This window comes from Coregonus clupeaformis, chromosome 31, assembly GCF_020615455.1.
Source record: "Coregonus clupeaformis isolate EN_2021a chromosome 31, ASM2061545v1, whole genome shotgun sequence".
Lineage (NCBI taxonomy): Eukaryota > Metazoa > Chordata > Actinopteri > Salmoniformes > Salmonidae > Coregonus > Coregonus clupeaformis.
Window position 1 is genome coordinate 42723367 of NC_059222.1, and position 19353 is coordinate 42742719.

Sequence of the window (19353 nt, forward strand, 5' to 3'; positions counted from 1 at the left end):
TCTCACTGCCTCTACTGTCTCCTCTCCTTGTCTCACTACCTATTACTGTCTCCTCTCCTTGTCTCACTGCATATTAATGTCTCCTCTCCTCTCCTTGTCTCACTGCTTATTACTGACTCCTCGCCTCTCCTTGTCTCACTGCCTATTACTGCCTCCTCTCCTCTCCTTGTCTCACTGCCTATTACTGTCTCCTCTCCTCGTCTCACTGCCTATTACTGTCTCCCCACCTTGTCTCACTGCCTATTACTGTCTCCTCTCCTTGTCTCACTGCCTATTACTGTCTCCTCTCCTCTCCTCGTCTTACTACCTATTACTGTCTCCTCTCCTCTCCTTGTCTCACCGCCTATTACTGTCTCCTCTCCTTGTCTCACTGCATATTACTGTCTCCTCTCCTCTCCTTGTCTCACTACCTATTACTGTCTCCTCTCCTTGTCTCACTGCCTCTACTGTCTCCTCTCTTCGTCTCACTACCTATTACTGTCTCCTCTCCTTGTCTCACTGCATATTAATGTCTCCTCTCCTCTCCTTGTCTCACTGCTTATTACTGACTCCTCGCCTCTCCTTGTCTCACTGCCTATTACTGTCTCCTCTCCTCTCCTTGTCTCACTGCCTATTACTGTCTCCTCTCCTTGTCTCACTGCCTATTACTGTCTCCTCTCCTCTCCTTGTCTCACTGCCTATTACTGTCTCCCCACCTTGTCTCACTGCCTATTACTGTCTCCTCTCCTTGTCTCACTGCCTATTACTGTCTCCTCTCCTCTCCTCGTCTTACTACCTATTACTGTCTCCTCTCCTCTCCTTGTCTCACCGCCTATTACTGTCTCCTCTCCTTGTCTCACTGCATATTACTGTCTCCTCTCCTCTCCTTGTCTCACTACCTATTACTGTCTCCTCTCCTTGTCTCACTGCCTCTACTGTCTCCTCTCTTCGTCTCACTACCTATTACTGTCTCCTCTCCTTGTCTCACTGCATATTACTGTCGCCTCTCCTCTACTTGTCTCACTGCCTATTACTGACTCCTCTCTTCTCCTCGTCTCACTGCCTATTACTGTCTCCTCTCCTTGTCTCACTGCCTATTACTGTCTCCTCTCCTCTCCTTGTCTCACTGCCTATTACTGTCTCCTCTCCTTGTCTCACTGCCTATTACTGTCTCCTCTCCTCTCCTTGTCTCACTGCCTATTACTGTCTCCTCCCCTTGTCTCACTGCCTATTACTGTCTCCTCTCCTCTCCTTGTCTCACTGCCTATTACTGTCTCCCCTCCTTGTCTCACTGCCTATTACTGTCTCCTCTCCTTGTCTCACTGCCTATTACTGTCTCCTCTCCTTGTCTCACTGCCTATTACTGTCTTCTCTCCTCTCCTTGTCTCACTGCCTATTACTGTCTCCTCTCCTCGTCTCACTGCCTATTACTGTCTCCTCTCCTTGTCTCACTGCATATTACTGTCTCCTCTCCTCTCCTTGTCTCACTACCTATTACTGTCTCCTCTCCTTGTCTCACTGCATATTAATGTATCCTCTCCTCTCCTTGTCTCACTGCTTATTACTGACTCCTCGCCTCTCCTTGTCTCACTGCCTATTACTGTCTCCTCTCCTTGTCTCACTGCCTATTACTGCCTCCTCTCCTCTCCTTGTCTCACTGCCTATTACTGTCTCCTCTCCTTGTCTCACTGCCTATTACTGTCTCCTCTCCTCTCCTCGTCTTACTACCTATTACTGTCTCCTATCCTCTCCTTGTCTCACTGCCTATTACTTTCTCCTCTCCTTGTCTCACTGCATATTACTGTCTCCTCTCCTCTCCTTGTCTCACTACCTATTACTGTCTCCTCTCCTTGTCTCACTGGCTCTACTGTCTCCTCTCCTCGTCTCACTACCTATTACTGTCTCCTCTCCTTGTCTCACTGCATATTACTGTCTCCTCTCCTCTCCTTGTCTCACTGCCTATGACTGTCTCCTCTCCTTGTCTCACTGCCTATTACTGTCTCCTCTCCGCTCCTTGTCTCATTGCCTATTACTGTCTCCTCTCCTTGTCTCACTGCCTATTACTGTCTCCTCTCCTCTCCTTGTCTCACTGCCTATTACTGTCTCCTCTCCTTGTCTCACTGCCTATTACTGTCTCCTCTCCTCTCCTTGTCTCACTGCCTATTACTGTCTCCTCTCCTTGTCTCACTGCCTCTTACTGTCTCCTCTCCTCTCCTTGTCTCACTGCCTATTACTGTCTCCCTCCTTGTCTCACTGCCTATTACTGTCTCCTCTCCTTGTCTCACTGCCTATTACTGTCTCCTCTCCTCTCCTTGTCTCACTGCCTATTACTGTCTCCTCTCCTCTCCTTGTCTCACTGCCTATTACTGTCTCCTCTCCTCGTCTCACTGCCTATTACTGTCTCCTCTCCTTGTCTCACTGCATATTACTGTCTCCTCTCCTCTCCTTGTCTCACTACCTATTACTGTCTCCTCTCCTTGTCTCACTGCATATTAATGTCTCCTCTCCTCTCCTTGTCTCACTGCTTATTACTGACTCCTCGCCTCTCCTTGTCTCACTGCCTATTACTGTCTCCTCTCCTTGTCTCACTGCCTATTACTGTCTCCTCTCCTCTCCTTGTCTCACTGCCTATTACTGTCTCCTCTCCTTGTCTCACTGCCTATTACTGTCTCCCCTCCTTGTCTCACTGCCTATTACTGTCTCCTCTCCTTGTCTCACTGCCTATTACTGTCTCCTCTCCTCTCCTTGTCTCACTGCCTGTTACTGTCTCCTCTCCTCTCCTTGTCTCACTGCCTATTACTGTCTCCCCTCCTTGTCTCACTGCCTATTACTGTCTCCCCTCCTTGTCTCACTGCCTATTACTGTCTCCTCTCCTCTCCTTGTCTCACTGCCTATTACTGTCTCCTCTCCTCTCCTTGTCTCACTGCATATTACTGTCTCCTCTCCTCTCCTTGTCTCACTGCCTATTACTGTCTCCGCTCCTTGTCTCACTGCCTATTACTGTCTCCTCTCCTTGTCTCACTGCCTATTACTGTCTCCCCTCCTTGTCTCACTGCCTATTACTGTCTCCTCTCCTTGTCTCACTGCCTATTACTGTCTCCTCTCCTCTCCTTGTCTCACTGCCTATTACTGTCTCCTCTCCTCTCCTTGTCTCACTGCCTATTACTGTCTCCTCTCCTCTCCTTGTCTCACTGCCTATTACTGTCTCCCCTCCTTGTCTCACTGCCTATTACTGTCTCCTCTCCTCTCCTTGTCTCACTGCCTATTACTGTCTCCTCTCCTCTCCTTGTCTCACTGCCTATTACTGTCTCCTCTCCTCTCCTTGTCTCACTGCCTATTACTGTCTCCTCTCCTTGTCTCACTGCCTATTACTGTCTCCTCTCCTCTCCTTGTCTCACTGCCTATTACTGTCTCCTCTCCTTGTCTCACTGCCTATTACTGTCTCCTCTCCTCTCCTTGTCTCACTGCCTATTACTGTCTCCTCTCCTTGTCTCACTGCCTATTACTGTCTCCTCTCCTCTCCTTGTCTCACTGCCTATTACTGTCTCCCCTCCTTGTCTCACTGCCTATTACTGTCTCCTCTCCTTGTCTCACTGCCTATTACTGTCTCCTCTCCTCTCCTCGTCTCACTGCCTATTACTGTCTCCTCTCCTCTCCTCTCCTTGTCTCACTGCCTATTACTGTCTCCCCTCCTTGTCTCACTGCCTATTACTGTCTCCTCTCCTTGTCTCACTGCCTATTACTGTCTCCTCTCCTCTCCTTGTCTCACTGCCTATTACTGTCTCCTCTCCTTGTCTCACTGCCTATTACTGTCTCCTCTCCTCTCCTTGTCTCACTGCCTATTACCAACTCCTCTCCTTGTCTCACTACCTATTACTGTCTCCTCTCCTTGTCGCACTGCCTATTACTGTCTCCTCTCCTTGTCTCACTACCTATTACTGTCTATTGACATGATGAACTGAGTTCTTGTTTACAGTTCTGTGTGTGGTGTATTCCTTTCAGCTAGGGGGAGTGGTGTATTCCTTTCAGCTAGAGGGAGTGGTGTATTCCTTTCAGCTAGGGGGAGTGGTGTATTCCTTTCAGCTAGGGGGAGTGGTGTATTCCTTTCAGCTAGGGGGAGTGGTGGATTCCTTTCAGCTAGGGGGGAGTGGTGTATTCCCTTTCAGCTAGAGGGAGTGGTGTATTCCTTTCAGCTAGGGGGAGTGGTGGATTCCTTTCAGCTAGGGGGGAGTGGTGGATTCCTTTCAGCTAGGGGGGAGTGGTGTATTCCTTTCAGCTAGAGGGAGTGGTGTATTCCTTTCAGCTAGGGGGAGTGGTGTATTCCTTTCAGCTAGGGGGGAGTGGTGTATTCCTTTCAGCTAGAGGGAGTGGTGTATTCCTTTCAGCTAGGGGGAGTGGTGTATTCCTTTCAGCTAGGGGGAGTGGTGTATTCCTTTCAGCTAGAGGGAGTGGTGTATTCTCTTTCAGCTAGGGGGAGTGGTGTATTCTCTTTCAGCTAGGGGGAGTGGTGTATTCTCTTTCAGCTAGGGGGAGTGGTGTATTCTCTTTCAGCTAGGGGGAGTGGTGTATTCCTTTCAGCTAGAGGGAGTGGTGTATTCCTTTCAGCTAGGGGGAGTGGTGTATTCCTTTCAGCTAGGGGGAGTGGTGTATTCCTTTCAGCTAGAGGGAGTGGTGTATTCCTTTCAGCTAGAGGGAGTGGTGTATTCCTTTCAGCTAGGGGGAGTGGTGTATTCCTTTCAGCTAGAGGGAGTGGTTTATTCCTTTCAGCTAGGGGGAGTGGTGTATTCCTTTCAGCTAGAGGGAGTGGTGTATTCCTTTCAGCTAGGGGGAGTGGTGTATTCCTTTCAGCTAGAGGGAGTGGTGTATTCCTTTCAGCTAGGGGGAGTGGTGTATTCCTTTCAGCTAGGGGGAGTGGTGTATTCCTTTCAGCTAGGGGGAGTGGTGTATTCCTTTCAGCTAGAGGGAGTGGTGTATTCCTTTCAGCTAGGGGGAGTGGTGTATTCCTTTCAGCTAGGGGGAGTGGTGCATTCCTTTCAGCTAGGGGGAGTGGTGTATTCCTTTCAGCTAGAGGGAGTGGTGTATTCCTTTCAGCTAGGGGGAGTGGTGTATTCCTTTCAGCTAGGGGGGAGTGGTGTATTCCTTTCAGCTAGGGGGAGTGGTGTATTCCTTTCAGCTAGAGGGAGTGGTGTATTCCTTTCAGCTAGGGGGAGTGGTGGATTCCTTTCAGCTAGGGGGAGTGGTGGATTCCTTTCAGCTAGGGGGAGTGGTGGATTCCTTTCAGCTAGGGGGAGTGGTGTATTCCTTTCAGCTAGAGGGAGTGGTGCATTCATTTCAGCTAGGGGGAGTGGTGTATTCCTTTCAGCTAGAGGGAGTGGTGTATTCCTTTCAGCTAGGGGGAGTGGTGTATTCCTTTCAGCTAGGGGGAGTGGTGTATTCCTTTCAGCTAGGGGGAGTGGTGTATTCTCTTTCAGCTAGGGGGAGTGGTGTATTCCTTTCAGCTAGGGGGAGTGGTGCATTCCTTTCAGCTAGGGGGAGTGGTGTATTCTCTTTCAGCTAGGGGGGAGTGGTGTATTCTCTTTCAGCTAGGGGGAGTGGTGTATTCTCTTTCAGCTAGGGGGAGTGGTGGATTCCTTTCAGCTAGAGGGAGTGGTGTATTCCTTTCAGCTAGGGGGAGTGGTGCATTCCTTTCAGCTAGGGGGAGTGGTGCATTCCTTTCAGCTAGGGGGAGTGGTGCATTCCTTTCAGCTAGGGGGAGTGTGTGTGTTTGTGTTCCCCTGTGTAGCTGTTAACCCAGTGAGATGTAGCTACTAACTATACTCTGACAGTGCCAGTTATGAATTATTTATCCTTGGCCTTAATAAACATATCATCTACCTCTGTAAATGTGATATCCCCAGAGCAGGCTAATTACTGGGACCTTTATATTACCTGTCAGTGTGCTACTTAATAACATCTCTCTCTCTTTCAGGTGGTGCTTGTCTTTGCCCTCAGCATCGGAGCCCTTGTAATATACTTCATAGATTCCTCTGAGTAAGTATTCATTTTACAGTTAGGACCTGTACCTTACAGTTATATCATGCTTTTTGTTCTGAAAATCTACCAGAAGGTTCTATTCTGTCACAGCGCTTCACTCCTCAACAATGAGATTCTCTTTTTGTCAATGGGATCCAAATCTAATCTGGTGAAAGATGTGATAGAGGTGGAATAGAGGAGTAATGAGGGTTATGAGGTTGTAACCTGGTTCATAAAGATGCTGTAATATGAGATCTGAAATAAAATAGATGCTCCTTACACATATTCAACATTTTTTGATGACCTGCAAAGTAGATATGACTGTAACTGTAGATGCAGGCAGTTAAGGTCGTGGTGATGCTGTTGTGGTTTCCTGGAAGTTCTAAATCAGTTCTAAATCATCTATACCAGGACTGCCCAACCCTGTTCCTGGAGAGCTACCCTCCTGTAGGTTTTCGCTCCAACCCCAGGTGTTACTAACCTGATTCATCTTTTCAACCTGCTAATCATTAGAATCAGGTGTGCTAGATTAGGGTTGGAGCAAAAACCTACAGGACGGTAGCTCTCCAGGAACAGGGTTGGGCAGTCCTGATCTATACTTTAGGATGGGCATTGTGGGTATTAGGCCAAAATGCACTGGACCAGAAGTATGTATTGTTACTTATTAGACCTTTCACACACCTGAATACGGTACTGTATCATTCATCCTCAGCACATGCTGTAGTTAAAACCCTGAATGCAGCTGTACATCTGAGCACACGTCCTGCGTCCTGTCCAATATGTCCTGTCCTGTCACTTCTGTCCTGTCCTTCCTGTCCTGTCACATTTGTCCTATCCTGTCCTGCCCTTCCTGTCCATCCTTCCTGTCCTGTCCTTCCTGTCCTCTCCTTCCTGTCCTGTCGTTTCTGTCCTGTCATTTCTGTCCTGTCCTGTCTCTTGTCCTGTCCCTCCATTGTGTCCTGCCTTTCCTTTCTGTCCTGTCTTTCCTTTCTGTCCTGTCCTGGCTTTCTGTCCTGTCCTGGCTTTCTGTCCTGTCCTGTCTTTCTGTTCTGTCCTGTCCTTTCCTGTCATCTCTTCATTTAGAGATAAATCCTTTCCAGGTAACCAGCTTACAATACATTTCAACGACGCAGAGCGCCCACCGCTGACAATCTTTTACTCACAGATGAAATTGCTTAATCTCTATAATGCAAGGATCAGAGGCTCTAAGACAGCAGACCAGACAGGAACGACCAACGTTCCTGCTCTAGAACAATCAGCATTATTCATCATTCAAGTTCTAGGAAACTCCAATGGAATGCCCTTTTAGATTTTTGCTGCGTTTTGCATTAAAAGGTCTATATATTTAACACATATATTTATTAATTCCAAATAGGAAAATCAACAGTTTTCAACCCCCAAACCAAAGACAAAAACATAATCAACAACAACCCAACATTAAGTGCTCACATTTCCAATAATACAAATAAAATCATAATAATACGCAGTCGCAGATAATGCAGATTACGCTTCAACTATAGCCAATATTCACATAGAAATATAGAGAATATACAGATTTCCAATGCTTCTACAATATCACCGGTTTGCTTTAAAAAAAAAAAACAGATCCCAAATATCATGCAACTCTGGGGCTTTATTTTTCAGTATATAAGTACATTTTTCAAGAGCCAGGCTTGATGTTAATTATTTTAACCAATGACCAAGTGAGGGGGAACTGACATACTTCTAGTGCAGAGCAATTGAACGTCGAGCATGTAATAGACAGAGGTCAACCATTTTCTTCTCTCTCCTATGTAAAGATATATTCTCTGGGTAAAGATTTAGGATGCAAAGTTTAGGGATTAGTGGTATTGGGGTAGAGGTAATCTCAGAGATATGGCGCAGTATTGAGTTCCAAAACTTTTGTATCTCAGCATACTCCCACAGGCAATGATACAAGGTGCCTAGTGCGTGTTACATTTAACACAGGAATTGTATAACTGCCTTAATGTTGCTGGACCCCTAGGCAGCAGCTAATGGGGATCCATAATAAATAAATACAAATACAAATACAGGTCTGGGATATTAGGGTCAAATTTGTGAAGCTTAGCAGGGGTGATTTGTTCTCATTATCCAACTGCATTGCAACAGTCTCAGGCGGGTGTTTATTGTGTATCTGAGCTCTAGAGCAGATCATACCCCAGTCCTCTGCTGAAATATCATACCCCAGTCCTCTGCTGAAATATCATAACCCAGTCCTCTGCTGAAATATCTTCCTGCATCCAAGTCTTTTACTATCAGAGTTGTCTTTAAGAGTAGCTACCATTTTCCCGTATAGTAACGTAATTTCACCTCTCCTATAACACACATTAACAGAGAGCGTTTCTAAAGGGGTCAAAAGGAGGTTGTAGGGCAGATTGTTTTAGACTGGGGAAAAAAAATTAAGCTTCTCAACTGTAAGGATTTGAAAAAATGCTTTTGTGGTAAGTTGAATTTGCTATTTAGTTCTTCAAATGACATGAGCCCTTTTTCATTGTATACGTCCATTACTTTAACAGTACCTTTTATTGCCCATTCTTTAAACACCAAGTCATTTTTACCAGGTGTGAAATTGTCATTGCCCCAAATTGGTGGAAAATTGGATAATACAGGGGATTCACCCAGATATTGCTGTACTTCGTCTTATATAGTTAGGGTGTTTTTAACAAAGGGATTAGTAGTGTTCCTCTTTAGTTTCTTAAAGGGAGCAGAGTACAAGTATCCATCCAAAGTTAAGCCTTTTGTGGACAGCATTTCAGTCTGCAGCCAGGGTAAGTACGGTTCCTTGGAGAACCAGAGCCAGAGGAATTGATTGAAATAGATAAAGACGTTCGGGCAGAATATTAATCTTAATGATATGTATTCTACCAGTAATAGATATAGGCTGCAATGATGGCCATCTGTTGATGGATTCTGTTACACTCGTTACCATGGGGTCATAATTTGTTGAACTCAAGGAGCTATTTTCGGGTGTGATTTTAATACCAAGATATGTGAAACCTTGCTCTGTATTCACAAATGGATGCTGTACAACTGGATTCAGTCTCTCTTGACTGTTGCCGAAAAGGATGGACGATTTGGTTTCATTAACTTTAAACCCAGAAAACTGACCAAAGGTATTAATCAAATTGGAGAGGGAAGAGATCAAATTGTTTAGATCTGTTAGGAATAAGAGGGTGTTATCGGCATACAGGGCCACTCGATGTTCAACATCTAATGTTTTATTTCCTTGCCTTGGCAGCAGCTAATGGGGATCCCTAATAAATACAAATACAAATGCAACGGCAAAGGCTTCTATAGCTAAAAGGAAGAGTCGGACACCCTTGTCTTGTGCCCCGAAAAAGCTCAAAAGGTTGTGAGATGAAGTTGTTAGTGGCAACTTCTGCACTGTGGTCGGTATAGAATATGTTAATCCATTTCCAGAAGTAGTTCCAAAACCCAAATCTCTTAAAGCACTTCAAATAAATAAGACCACTCAACTCTATCGAATGCCTTCTCTGCATCGAGAGAGAGTATGGCAGTATCAGAGGACCCTTCACACATGGGAGAGTATGGCAGTATCAGGGACCCTTCACACATGGGAGAGTATGGCAGTATCAGGGACCCTTCACACATGGGAGAGTATGGCAGTATCAGGGACCCTTCACACATGGGAGAGTATGGCAGTATCAGGGACCCTTCACATGGGAGAGTATGGCAGTATCAGAGGACCCTTCACACATGGGAGAGTATGGCAGTATCAGAGGACCCTTCACACACGGGAGAGTATGGCAGTATCAGGGGATCCTTCACATGGGAGAGTATGGCAGTATCAGAGGACCCTTCACACATGGGAGAGTATGGCAGTATCAGAGGACCCTTCACACATGGGAGAGTATGGCAGTATCAGGGACCCTTCACACATGGGAGAGTATGGCAGTATCAGGGACCCTTCACATGGGAGAGTATGGCAGTATCAGAGGACCCTTCACACATGGGAGAGTATGGCAGTATCAGAGGACCCTTCACACATGGGAGAGTATGGCAGTATCAGGGACCCTTCACACACGGGAGAGTATGGCAGTATCAGGGGATCCTTCACATGGGAGAGTATGGCAGTATCAGAGGACCCTTCACACATGGGAGAGTATGGCAGTATCAGAGGACCCTTCACACATGGGAGAGTATGGCAGTATCAGGGGATCCTTCACATGGGAGAGTATGGCAGTATCAGGGACCCTTCACACATGGGAGAGTATGGCAGTATCAGGGACCCTTCACATGGGAGAGTATGGCAGTATCAGAGGACCCTTCACACATGGGAGAGTATGGCAGTATCAGAGGACCCTTCACACATGGGAGAGTATGGCAGTATCAGGGGATCCTTCACATGGGAGAGTATGGCAGTATCAGGGGATCCTTCACATGGGAGAGTATGGCAGTATCAGGGGATCCTTCACATGGGAGAGTATGGCAGTATCAGAGGACCCTTCACACATGGGAGAGTATGGCAGTATCAGAGGACCCTTCACACATGGGGAGAGTATGGCAGTATCAGGGATCCTTCACATGGGAGAGTATGGCAGTATCAGAGGATCCTTCACATGGGAGAGTATGGCAGTATCAGGGGATCCTTCACATGGGAGAGTATGGCAGTATCAGAGGATCCTTCACATGGGAGAGTATGGCAGTATCAGGGATCCTTCACATGGGAGAGTATGGCAGTATCAGGGGATCCTTCACATGGGAGAGTATGGCAGTATCAGGGGATCCTTCACATGGGAGAGTATGGCAGTATCAGGGGATCCTTCACATGGGAGAGTATGGCAGTATCAGAGGATCCTTCACATGGGAGAGTATGGCAGTATCAGGGGATCCTTCACATGGGAGAGTATGGCAGTATCAGGGATCCCTTCACATGGGAGAGTATGGCAGTATCAGGGGATCCTTCACATGGGAGAGTATGGCAGTATCAGGGGATCCTTACATGGGAGAGTATGGCAGTATCAGAGGATCCTTCACATGGGAGAGTATGGCAGTATCAGGGATCCTTCACATGGGAGAGTATGGCAGTATCAGGGATCCTTCACATGGGAGAGTATGGCAGTATCAGGGGATCCTTCACATGGGAGAGTATGGCAGTATCAGGGGATCCTTCACATGGGAGAGTATGGCAGTATCAGGGGATCCTTCACATGGGAGAGTATGGCAGTATCAGAGGATCCTTCACATGGGAGAGTATGGCAGTATCAGGGGATCCTTCACACATGGGAGAGTATGGCAGTATCAGGGGATCCTTCACACATGGGAGAGTATGGCAGTATCAGAGACCCTTCACACATGGGAGAGTATGGCAGTATCAGGGACCCTTCACACATGGGAGAGTATGGTATTATCAGGGACCCTTCACATGGGAGAGTATGGCAGTATCAGGGACCCTTCACATGGGAGAGTATGGCAGTATCAGGGACCCTTCACATGGGAGAGTATGGCAGTATCAGAGACCCTTCACACATGGGAGAGTATGGCAGTATCAGAGGACCCTTCACACATGGGAGAGTATGGCAGTATCAGGGACCCTTCACACATGGGAGAGTATGGCAGAATCAGAGGACCCTTCACACATGGGAGAGTATGGCAGTATCAGAGGACCCTTCACACATGGGAGAGTATGGCAGTATCAGGGACCCTTCACATGGGAGAGTATGGCAGTATCAGAGGACCCTTCACACATGGGAGAGTATGGCAGTATCAGGGATCCTTCACATGGGAGAGTATGGCAGTATCAGGGACCCTTCACACATGGGAGAGTATGGCAGTATCAGAGGACCCTTCACACATGGGAGAGTATGGCAGTATCAGAGGACCCTTCACACACGGGAGAGTATGGCAGTATCAGGGACCCTTCACACATGGGAGAGTATGGCAGTATCAGAGGACCCTTCACACATGGGAGAGTATGGCAGTATCAGAGGACCCTTCACACATGGGAGAGTATGGCAGTATCAGAGGACCCTTCACACATGGGAGAGTATGGCAGTATCAGAGGACCCTTCACACATGGGAGAGTATGGCAGTATCAGAGGACCCTTCACACATGGGAGAGTATGGCAGTATCAGAGGACCCTTCACACATGGGAGAGTATGGCAGTATCAGAGGACCCTTCACACATGGGAGAGTATGGCAGTATCAGGGACCCTTCACATGGGAGAGTATGGCAGTATCAGGGACCCTTCACACATGGGAGAGTATGGCAGTATCAGAGGACCCTTCACACATGGGAGAGTATGGCAGTATCAGGGACCCTTCACACATGGGAGAGTATGGCAGTATCAGGGACCCTTCACACATGGGAGAGTATGGCAGTATCAGGGACCCTTCACACATGGGAGAGTATGGCAGTATCAGGGACCCTTCACACATGGGAGAGTATGGCAGTATCAGAGGACCCTTCACACATGGGAGAGTATGGCAGTATCAGAGGACTCTTCACATGGGAGAGTATGGCAGTATCAGGGACCCTTCACATAGGAGAGTATGGCAGTATCAGAGGACCCTTCACACATGGGAGAGTATGGCAGTATCAGGGACCCTTCACATGGGAGAGTATGGCAGTATCAGGGACCCTTCACACGTGGGAGAGTATGGCAGTATCAGAGGACCCTTCACACATGGGAGAGTATGGCAGTATCAGAGGACCCTTCACATGGGAGAGTATGGCAGTATCAGGGACCCTTCACATGGGAGAGTATGGCAGTATCAGGGACCCTTCACACATGGGAGAGTATGGTATTATCAGGGACCTTCACACATGGGAGAGTATGGCAGTATCAGAGACCCTTCACACATGGGAGAGTATGGCAGTATCAGGGACCCTTCACACATGGGAGAGTGTGGCAGTATCAGGGACCCTTCACACATGGGAGAGTATGGCAGTATCAGGGACCCTTCACACATGGGAGAGTATGGCAGTATCAGAGGACCCTTCACATGGGAGAGTATGGCAGTATCAGGGACCCTTCACATGGGAGAGTATGGCAGTATCAGGGACCCTTCACATGGGAGAGTATGGCAGTATCAGAGGACCCTTCACACATGGGAGAGTATGGCAGTATCAGGGACCCTTCACATGGGAGAGTATGGCAGTATCAGGGACCCTTCACACGTGGGAGAGTATGGCAGTATCAGAGGACCCTTCACACATGGGAGAGTATGGCAGTATCAGAGGACCCTTCACATGGGAGAGTATGGCAGTATCAGGGACCCTTCACACGGGAGAGTATGGCAGTATCAGGGACCCTTCACACATTGGAGAGTATGGCAGTATCAGGGACCCTTCACACATGGGAGAGTATGGCAGTATCAGGGACCCTTCACACATGGGAGAGTATGGCAGTATCAGGGACCCTTCACACATGGGAGAGTATGGCAGTATCAGAGGACCCTTCACACATGGGAGAGTATGGCAGTATCAGGGACCCTTCACACATGGGAGAGTATGGCAGTATCAGGGACCCTTCACACATGGGAGAGTATGGCAGTATCAGAGGACCCTTCACATGGGAGAGTATGGCAGTATCAGGGACCCTTCACATGGGAGAGTATGGCAGTATCAGGGACCCTTCACACATGGGAGAGTATGGCAGTATCAGAGACCCTTCACACATGGGCGAGTATGGCAGTATCAGAGGACCCTTCACACATGGGAGAGTATGGCAGTATCAGAGGACCCTTCACATGGGAGAGTATGGCAGTATCAGGGACCCTTCACATGGGAGAGTATGGCAGTATCAGGGACCCTTCACACATGGGAGAGTATGGCAGTATCAGGGACCCTTCACACATGGGAGAGTATGGCAGTATCAGAGGACCCTTCACACATGGGAGAGTATGGCAGTATCAGAGGACCCTTCACACATGCAATATGTTTAGCTCTCTGCTCACACTCAACCTTGACGGTTTTTCACGAAGCCATTTTGGTCTTTGTGCATTAGATATGGGAGCACGGTCTGTAACTTTCACATTTTGTTGGGGATTTATCAGGCTTCAGAATAAGAGTGATTTAAAGCACTCCTTAGAGAGGAGGGGAAACAACCTTGCTGAAAGGATTCAGCATATATATCCAAAAGTGGACCTAGAAGTTTGGCCTTAAATGTCTTATAAATATCTATTGGGTACCCATCTGGACCTGCCGCTGTACCTCCTTTCATACTGGAAATAGCATCAGATATTTTAACACCATCCAATTCCTTTTCCAGATCCAATTTTGTGTCTTCTGAAATAGAGGGAAAATCAAGACCTGATTAGTTAAGTTCTCAGGAGATTCAGAGTTGGAAAGTGTGTTGTAGTAGGAAGCAAATGTTTGGTTTATTTCTATAGGATCTGTTGATGATTGTCCTTGTAAATTATGAATTGCATTAATGGCTCTGTCTGAATGTAACTTCTTAGACAGGCCAGCAATTTACCAGCTTTTCACCTCGGTCATAGAAGGACTGTTTCAGCCTCGTTAAGCTGTTTGCAGCCATTGAAGTGGGAAGTTCTTCATACTGAGCATAAGAGCAAATAGTTATTGGTTTACTTCCCTCTCCAATTCTCTCATTTTACTGTCCATCTCTCTCATTTTCAGATTGAATTGATTTGAAACTGGTAAAAACATATTTGCTCTCTAATATATGCTTTGAAAGCCTCCCATCTGGTACTCGCTGGCATTTGATCAGTGTTCAATGTAAAATAAACATCTACAGTGCCTTCGGAAAGCATTCAGACCCCTTGACTTTTTCCACATTTTGTTACGTTATAGCCTTATTCTAAAATTGATTAAATTGTTATTTTTTCCCCCATTATCAATCTACACACAATAGCCCATAATGACAAAGCAAAAACAGGTTTTTATAAATTTTTGAAATGTATAAAACAAATATCACGTTTACATAAGTATTCAGACCCTTTACTCAGTACTTTGTTGAAGCACCTTTGGCAGCGATTACAGCCTCGAGTCTTCTATTTTCAGGTCTCTCCAGAGATGTTCAATTGGGTTCAAGTCCGGGCTCTGGCTGGGCCACTCAAGGACATTCAGAGACTTGTCCCGAAGCCACTCCTGCGTCGTCTTGGCTGTGTGCTTAGGGTCGTTGTCCTGTTGGAAGGTGATCCTTCGCCCGAGTCTGATGTCCTGAGCGCTCTGGAGCAGGTTTTCATCAAGGATCTCTCTGTACTTTGCTCCGTTCATCTTTGCCTTGATCCTGACTAGTCCCCCAGTCCCTGCCGCTGAAAAACATCCCCACAGCATGATGCTGCCACCACCAGGCTTCACCGTAGGGATGGTGCCAGGTTTCCTCCAGACGTGACGATTGGCATTCAGGCCAAAGAGTTCAATCTTGGTTTCATCAGACCAGAGAATCTTGTTTCACATGGTCTGAGAGTCTTTAGGTGGCTTTGGCAAACCCCAAGTAGGCTGTCATGTGCCTTTTACTGAGGAGTGGCTTCCGTCTGGCCACTCTACCATAAAGGCCTGATTGGTGGAGTGGTGCAGAGATGGTTGTGCTTCTGGAAGGTTCTCCCAACTCCACAGAGGAACTCTGGAGCTCTGTCAGAGTGACCATTGGGTTCTTGGTCACCTCCCTGACCAAGGCCCTTCTCCCCCGATTACTCAGTTTGGCCGGGCGGCCAGCTTTAGGAAGAGTCTTGGTGGTTCCAAACTTCTTCCATTTAAGAATGATGGAGGCCACTGTGTACTTGCGGACCTTCAATACGGCAGACATTTTTTGGTACCCTTCCCCAAATATGTGCCTTGACACAATCCTGTCTCAGAGCTCTACGGACAATTCCTTCGACCTCATGGCTTGGTTTTTGCTCTGACATGCACTGTCAACTGTGGGTCCTTATATAGACAGGTGTGTGCCTTTCCAAATCATGTCCAAGCAATTGAATTTACCACAGGTGGACTCCAATCAAGTTGTGGAAATATCTCAAGGATGATCAAAGGAAACAGGATGTACCTGAGCTCAATTTCGAGTCTCATAGCAAACGGTCTGAATACTTATGTAAATAAGGTATTTCTGTTTTTTATTTTTAATAAATTTGCAAACATTTCTAAAAACCTGTTTTCGCTTTATCATTATGGGGTATTGTATGTACAGTTGAAGTCGGAAGTTTACATACACTTAGGTTGGAGTCAATAAAACGTGTTTTTCAACCACATCTACATCTACTAGTAATTTTTCCAATAATTGTTTACAGACAGATTATTTCACTTATAATTCACTGTATCACAATTCCAGTGGGTCAGAAGTTTACATACACTAAGTTGACTGGGCCTTTAAACAGCTTGGAAAATTCCAGAAAATTATGTCATGGCTTTAGAAGCTTCTGATAGGCTAATTGACATCATTTGAGTCAATTGGAGGTGTACCTGTGGTTGTGTTTCAAGGCCTACCTTCAAACTCAGTGCCTCTTTGCTTGACATCATGGGCAAATCAAAAGAAATCAGCCAAGACCTCCACAAGTCTGGTTCATCCTTGGGAGCAATTTTCAAACGCCTGAAGGTACCACGTTCATCTGTACAAACAATAGTACGCAAGTGTTACGCACTCCTCTCGGAAGAGGGAACGCAACACCCTGCTACAACTCAACTCTCCGTGGGGTGAAAGAGGTATGGGACTGTAGGTGTGAGTAAGGATGACAAAAGGCAGAGAATACCGTTAACAGGGAATTTATTCCTTCGCACGGTAAGTTTGGGGAAAAGGGGCTGGATGGAACCAAAGCAAATAAAGTAAATATCAAAGCCCCCGCTCCTACCTTACCTGCCTACCCACTACTTACTTAACTAGCACCACCTGGTGCACTAACCAAAATACAAGGGATGGTCCGCCCAGGTCTTTCCTAGTGTGCATAGACAGTCAACTTCTACGGGTAATGTATGCCCGCGGGCCTCTTGCCTAAGCACTCCCTAGGTGCCTTCCCCTTCCCCCCTTGGGAACAAAGGAAACAAAATAACACAAACTGGTTCACAACAAAACCTGAGAAAAACAACTAACTCAGGACATTAAAGAAACTCTCTGAGCCACAAACTAACACAAAACATTACAATTGGTTCTCACAACAATACAGTACAGTACATACCAAACTCTTAGCCATTCTGGTTCCCACCTGCCTTTTCTGAGCAACTGGGGCTTATATAGTTTCAGGAGGAGTTGGTAAATTGGAGACAGCTGCATCCTGACGAGGGCGCGGGGTCAGCTCTCCAATCATCAATGTTCATCCAATCAATCAGCTGCTTGTTGGGGAATTTCAGGAACCCATTTCCTGAAATACCTACCCGAAAATACACAAACCACAACATAGAAACTGGGGAACGTAACAGCAAGTATAAACACCATGGGACCACGCAGCCGTCATACCGCTCAGGAAGGAGACGCATTCTGTCTCCTACAGATGAACGTACTTTGGTGCGAAAAGTGGAAATCCATCCCAGAACAACAGCAAAGGACCTTGTGAAGATGCTGGAGGAAACAGGTACAAATGTATCTATATCCACAGTAAAACGAGTCCTATATCGACATAACCTGAAAGGCCGCTCAGCAAGGAAGAAGCCACTGCTCCAAAACCGCCATAAAAAAGCTAGACTACGGTTTGCAACAGAACATGGGGACAAAGATCGTAGTTTTTGGAGAAATGTCCTCTGGTCTGATGAAACAAAAATAGAACTGTTTGGCCATAATGACCATCGTTATGTTTGGAGGAAAAAGGTGGTTGCTTGCAAGCCGAAGAACACCATCCCAACCGTGAAGCACAGGGGTGGCAGCATCATGCTGTGGGGGTGCTTTGCTGCAGGAGGGACTAGTGCACTTCATAAAATAGATGGCATCATGAGAAAGGAAAATTATGTGGATATATTGAAGCAACATCTCAAGACATCAGTCAGGAAGTTAAAGCTTGGTCGCAAATGGGTCTTCCAAATGGACAATGACCCCAAGCATACTTCCAAAGTTGTGGCAAAATGGCTTAAGGACAACAAAGTCAAGGTATTGGAGTGGCCATCACAAAGCCCTGACCTCAATCCTATAGAACATTTGTGGGCAGAACTGAAAAAGCGTGTGCGAGCAAGGAGGCCAACAAACCTGACTCAGTTACACCAGCTCTGTCAGGAGGAATGGGCCAAGATTCACCCAACTTATTGTGGGAAGCTTGTGGAAGGCTACCCGAAACGTTTTACCCAAGTTAAACAATTTAAAGGCAATGCTACCAAATACTAATTGAGTGTATGTAAACTTCTGACCCACTGGGAATGTGATGAAAGAAATAAAAGCTGAAAGAAATCATTCTCTCTACTATTATTCTGACATTTCACATTTTTAAAATAATGTGGTGATCCAAACTGACCTATGACAGGGAATTTTTACTAGGATTAAATGTCAGGAATTGTGAAAAACTGAGTTTAAATGTATTTGGCTAAACTGTACGTAAACTTCCGACTTCAACTGTAGATTGCTGAGGATTTTTTATTTATTCAATCCATTTTAGAATAAGGCTGTAACGTAACAAAATGTGGAAAAAGTCAATGGGTCTGAGTACTTGCCGAAGGCACTGTATATGCACTCCAACGTAATGTAAGAAGTCTGGGTCCTGTAACCGTTTGGGATGCAAGCGCCATCTAGAGGATCCTTCGACTAATTTTGTATCCCTATAGAATAATGACACAGGGGAATGGTCACTCAGAACAAGACTATCATATCCACTTCCTGTTACATTGGGAAGCAATGAGCAAGACACTAAAAAGTAGTCTATACGAGAATATTATTGAAATGTTGACGAGTAACATGAATACTCCCTTTTAATCGGGTTCTGAGTCCTCCATGGATCACATAGATTTAAGTCCTTAATGAAATGCTGGAATTTCTTTCTACTCTGCGAGTGGGAAGTGTATAAACCTGAGGAGCGATCTACACTGAACAAAATATCAACGCAACATGTAAAGTGTTGGGCCCATACTTCATAAGCTGAAATGAAAGATCCAAGAAATGTTCCATATGCACAAAAAGCTGATTTATCTCAAATGTTGTGCACAAATGTGTTTACACCCCTGTTAGTGAGCATTTCTCCTTAGCCAAGATAATCCATCCACCTGACAGGTGTGGCATATCCAGAAGCTGATTAAACAGCATGATCATTACACAGGTTCACCTTGCTCTGGGGACAATAAAAGGCCACTCTAAAATCTGCACTTTTGTCACACAACACAGGGAGCGTTCAATTGGCATGCTGACTGCAGGAATGTCCACCAGAAATGTTGCCAGATAATTGAATGTTCACTTCTCTACCTTAAGCTGCCTCCAATGTCGTTTTAGACCTCAGACCACGTGTAACCA

The 19353-nt window shown here is 46.3% G+C and overlaps 1 protein-coding gene across 1 annotated transcript in view; it reads left to right on the top strand.

Moving 5' to 3' along the window:
• Nucleotides 1-19353, top strand: part of LOC121547750 (calcium-activated potassium channel subunit alpha-1) — a 197746-nt gene that overhangs the window by 88361 nt on the left and 90032 nt on the right. The window contains exon 2 of the mRNA XM_045209901.1: nucleotides 5948-6009. Within this exon, the coding sequence (XP_045065836.1) occupies nucleotides 5948-6009 (62 nt within the window). The remainder of the gene's footprint in view (nucleotides 1-5947; nucleotides 6010-19353) is intronic.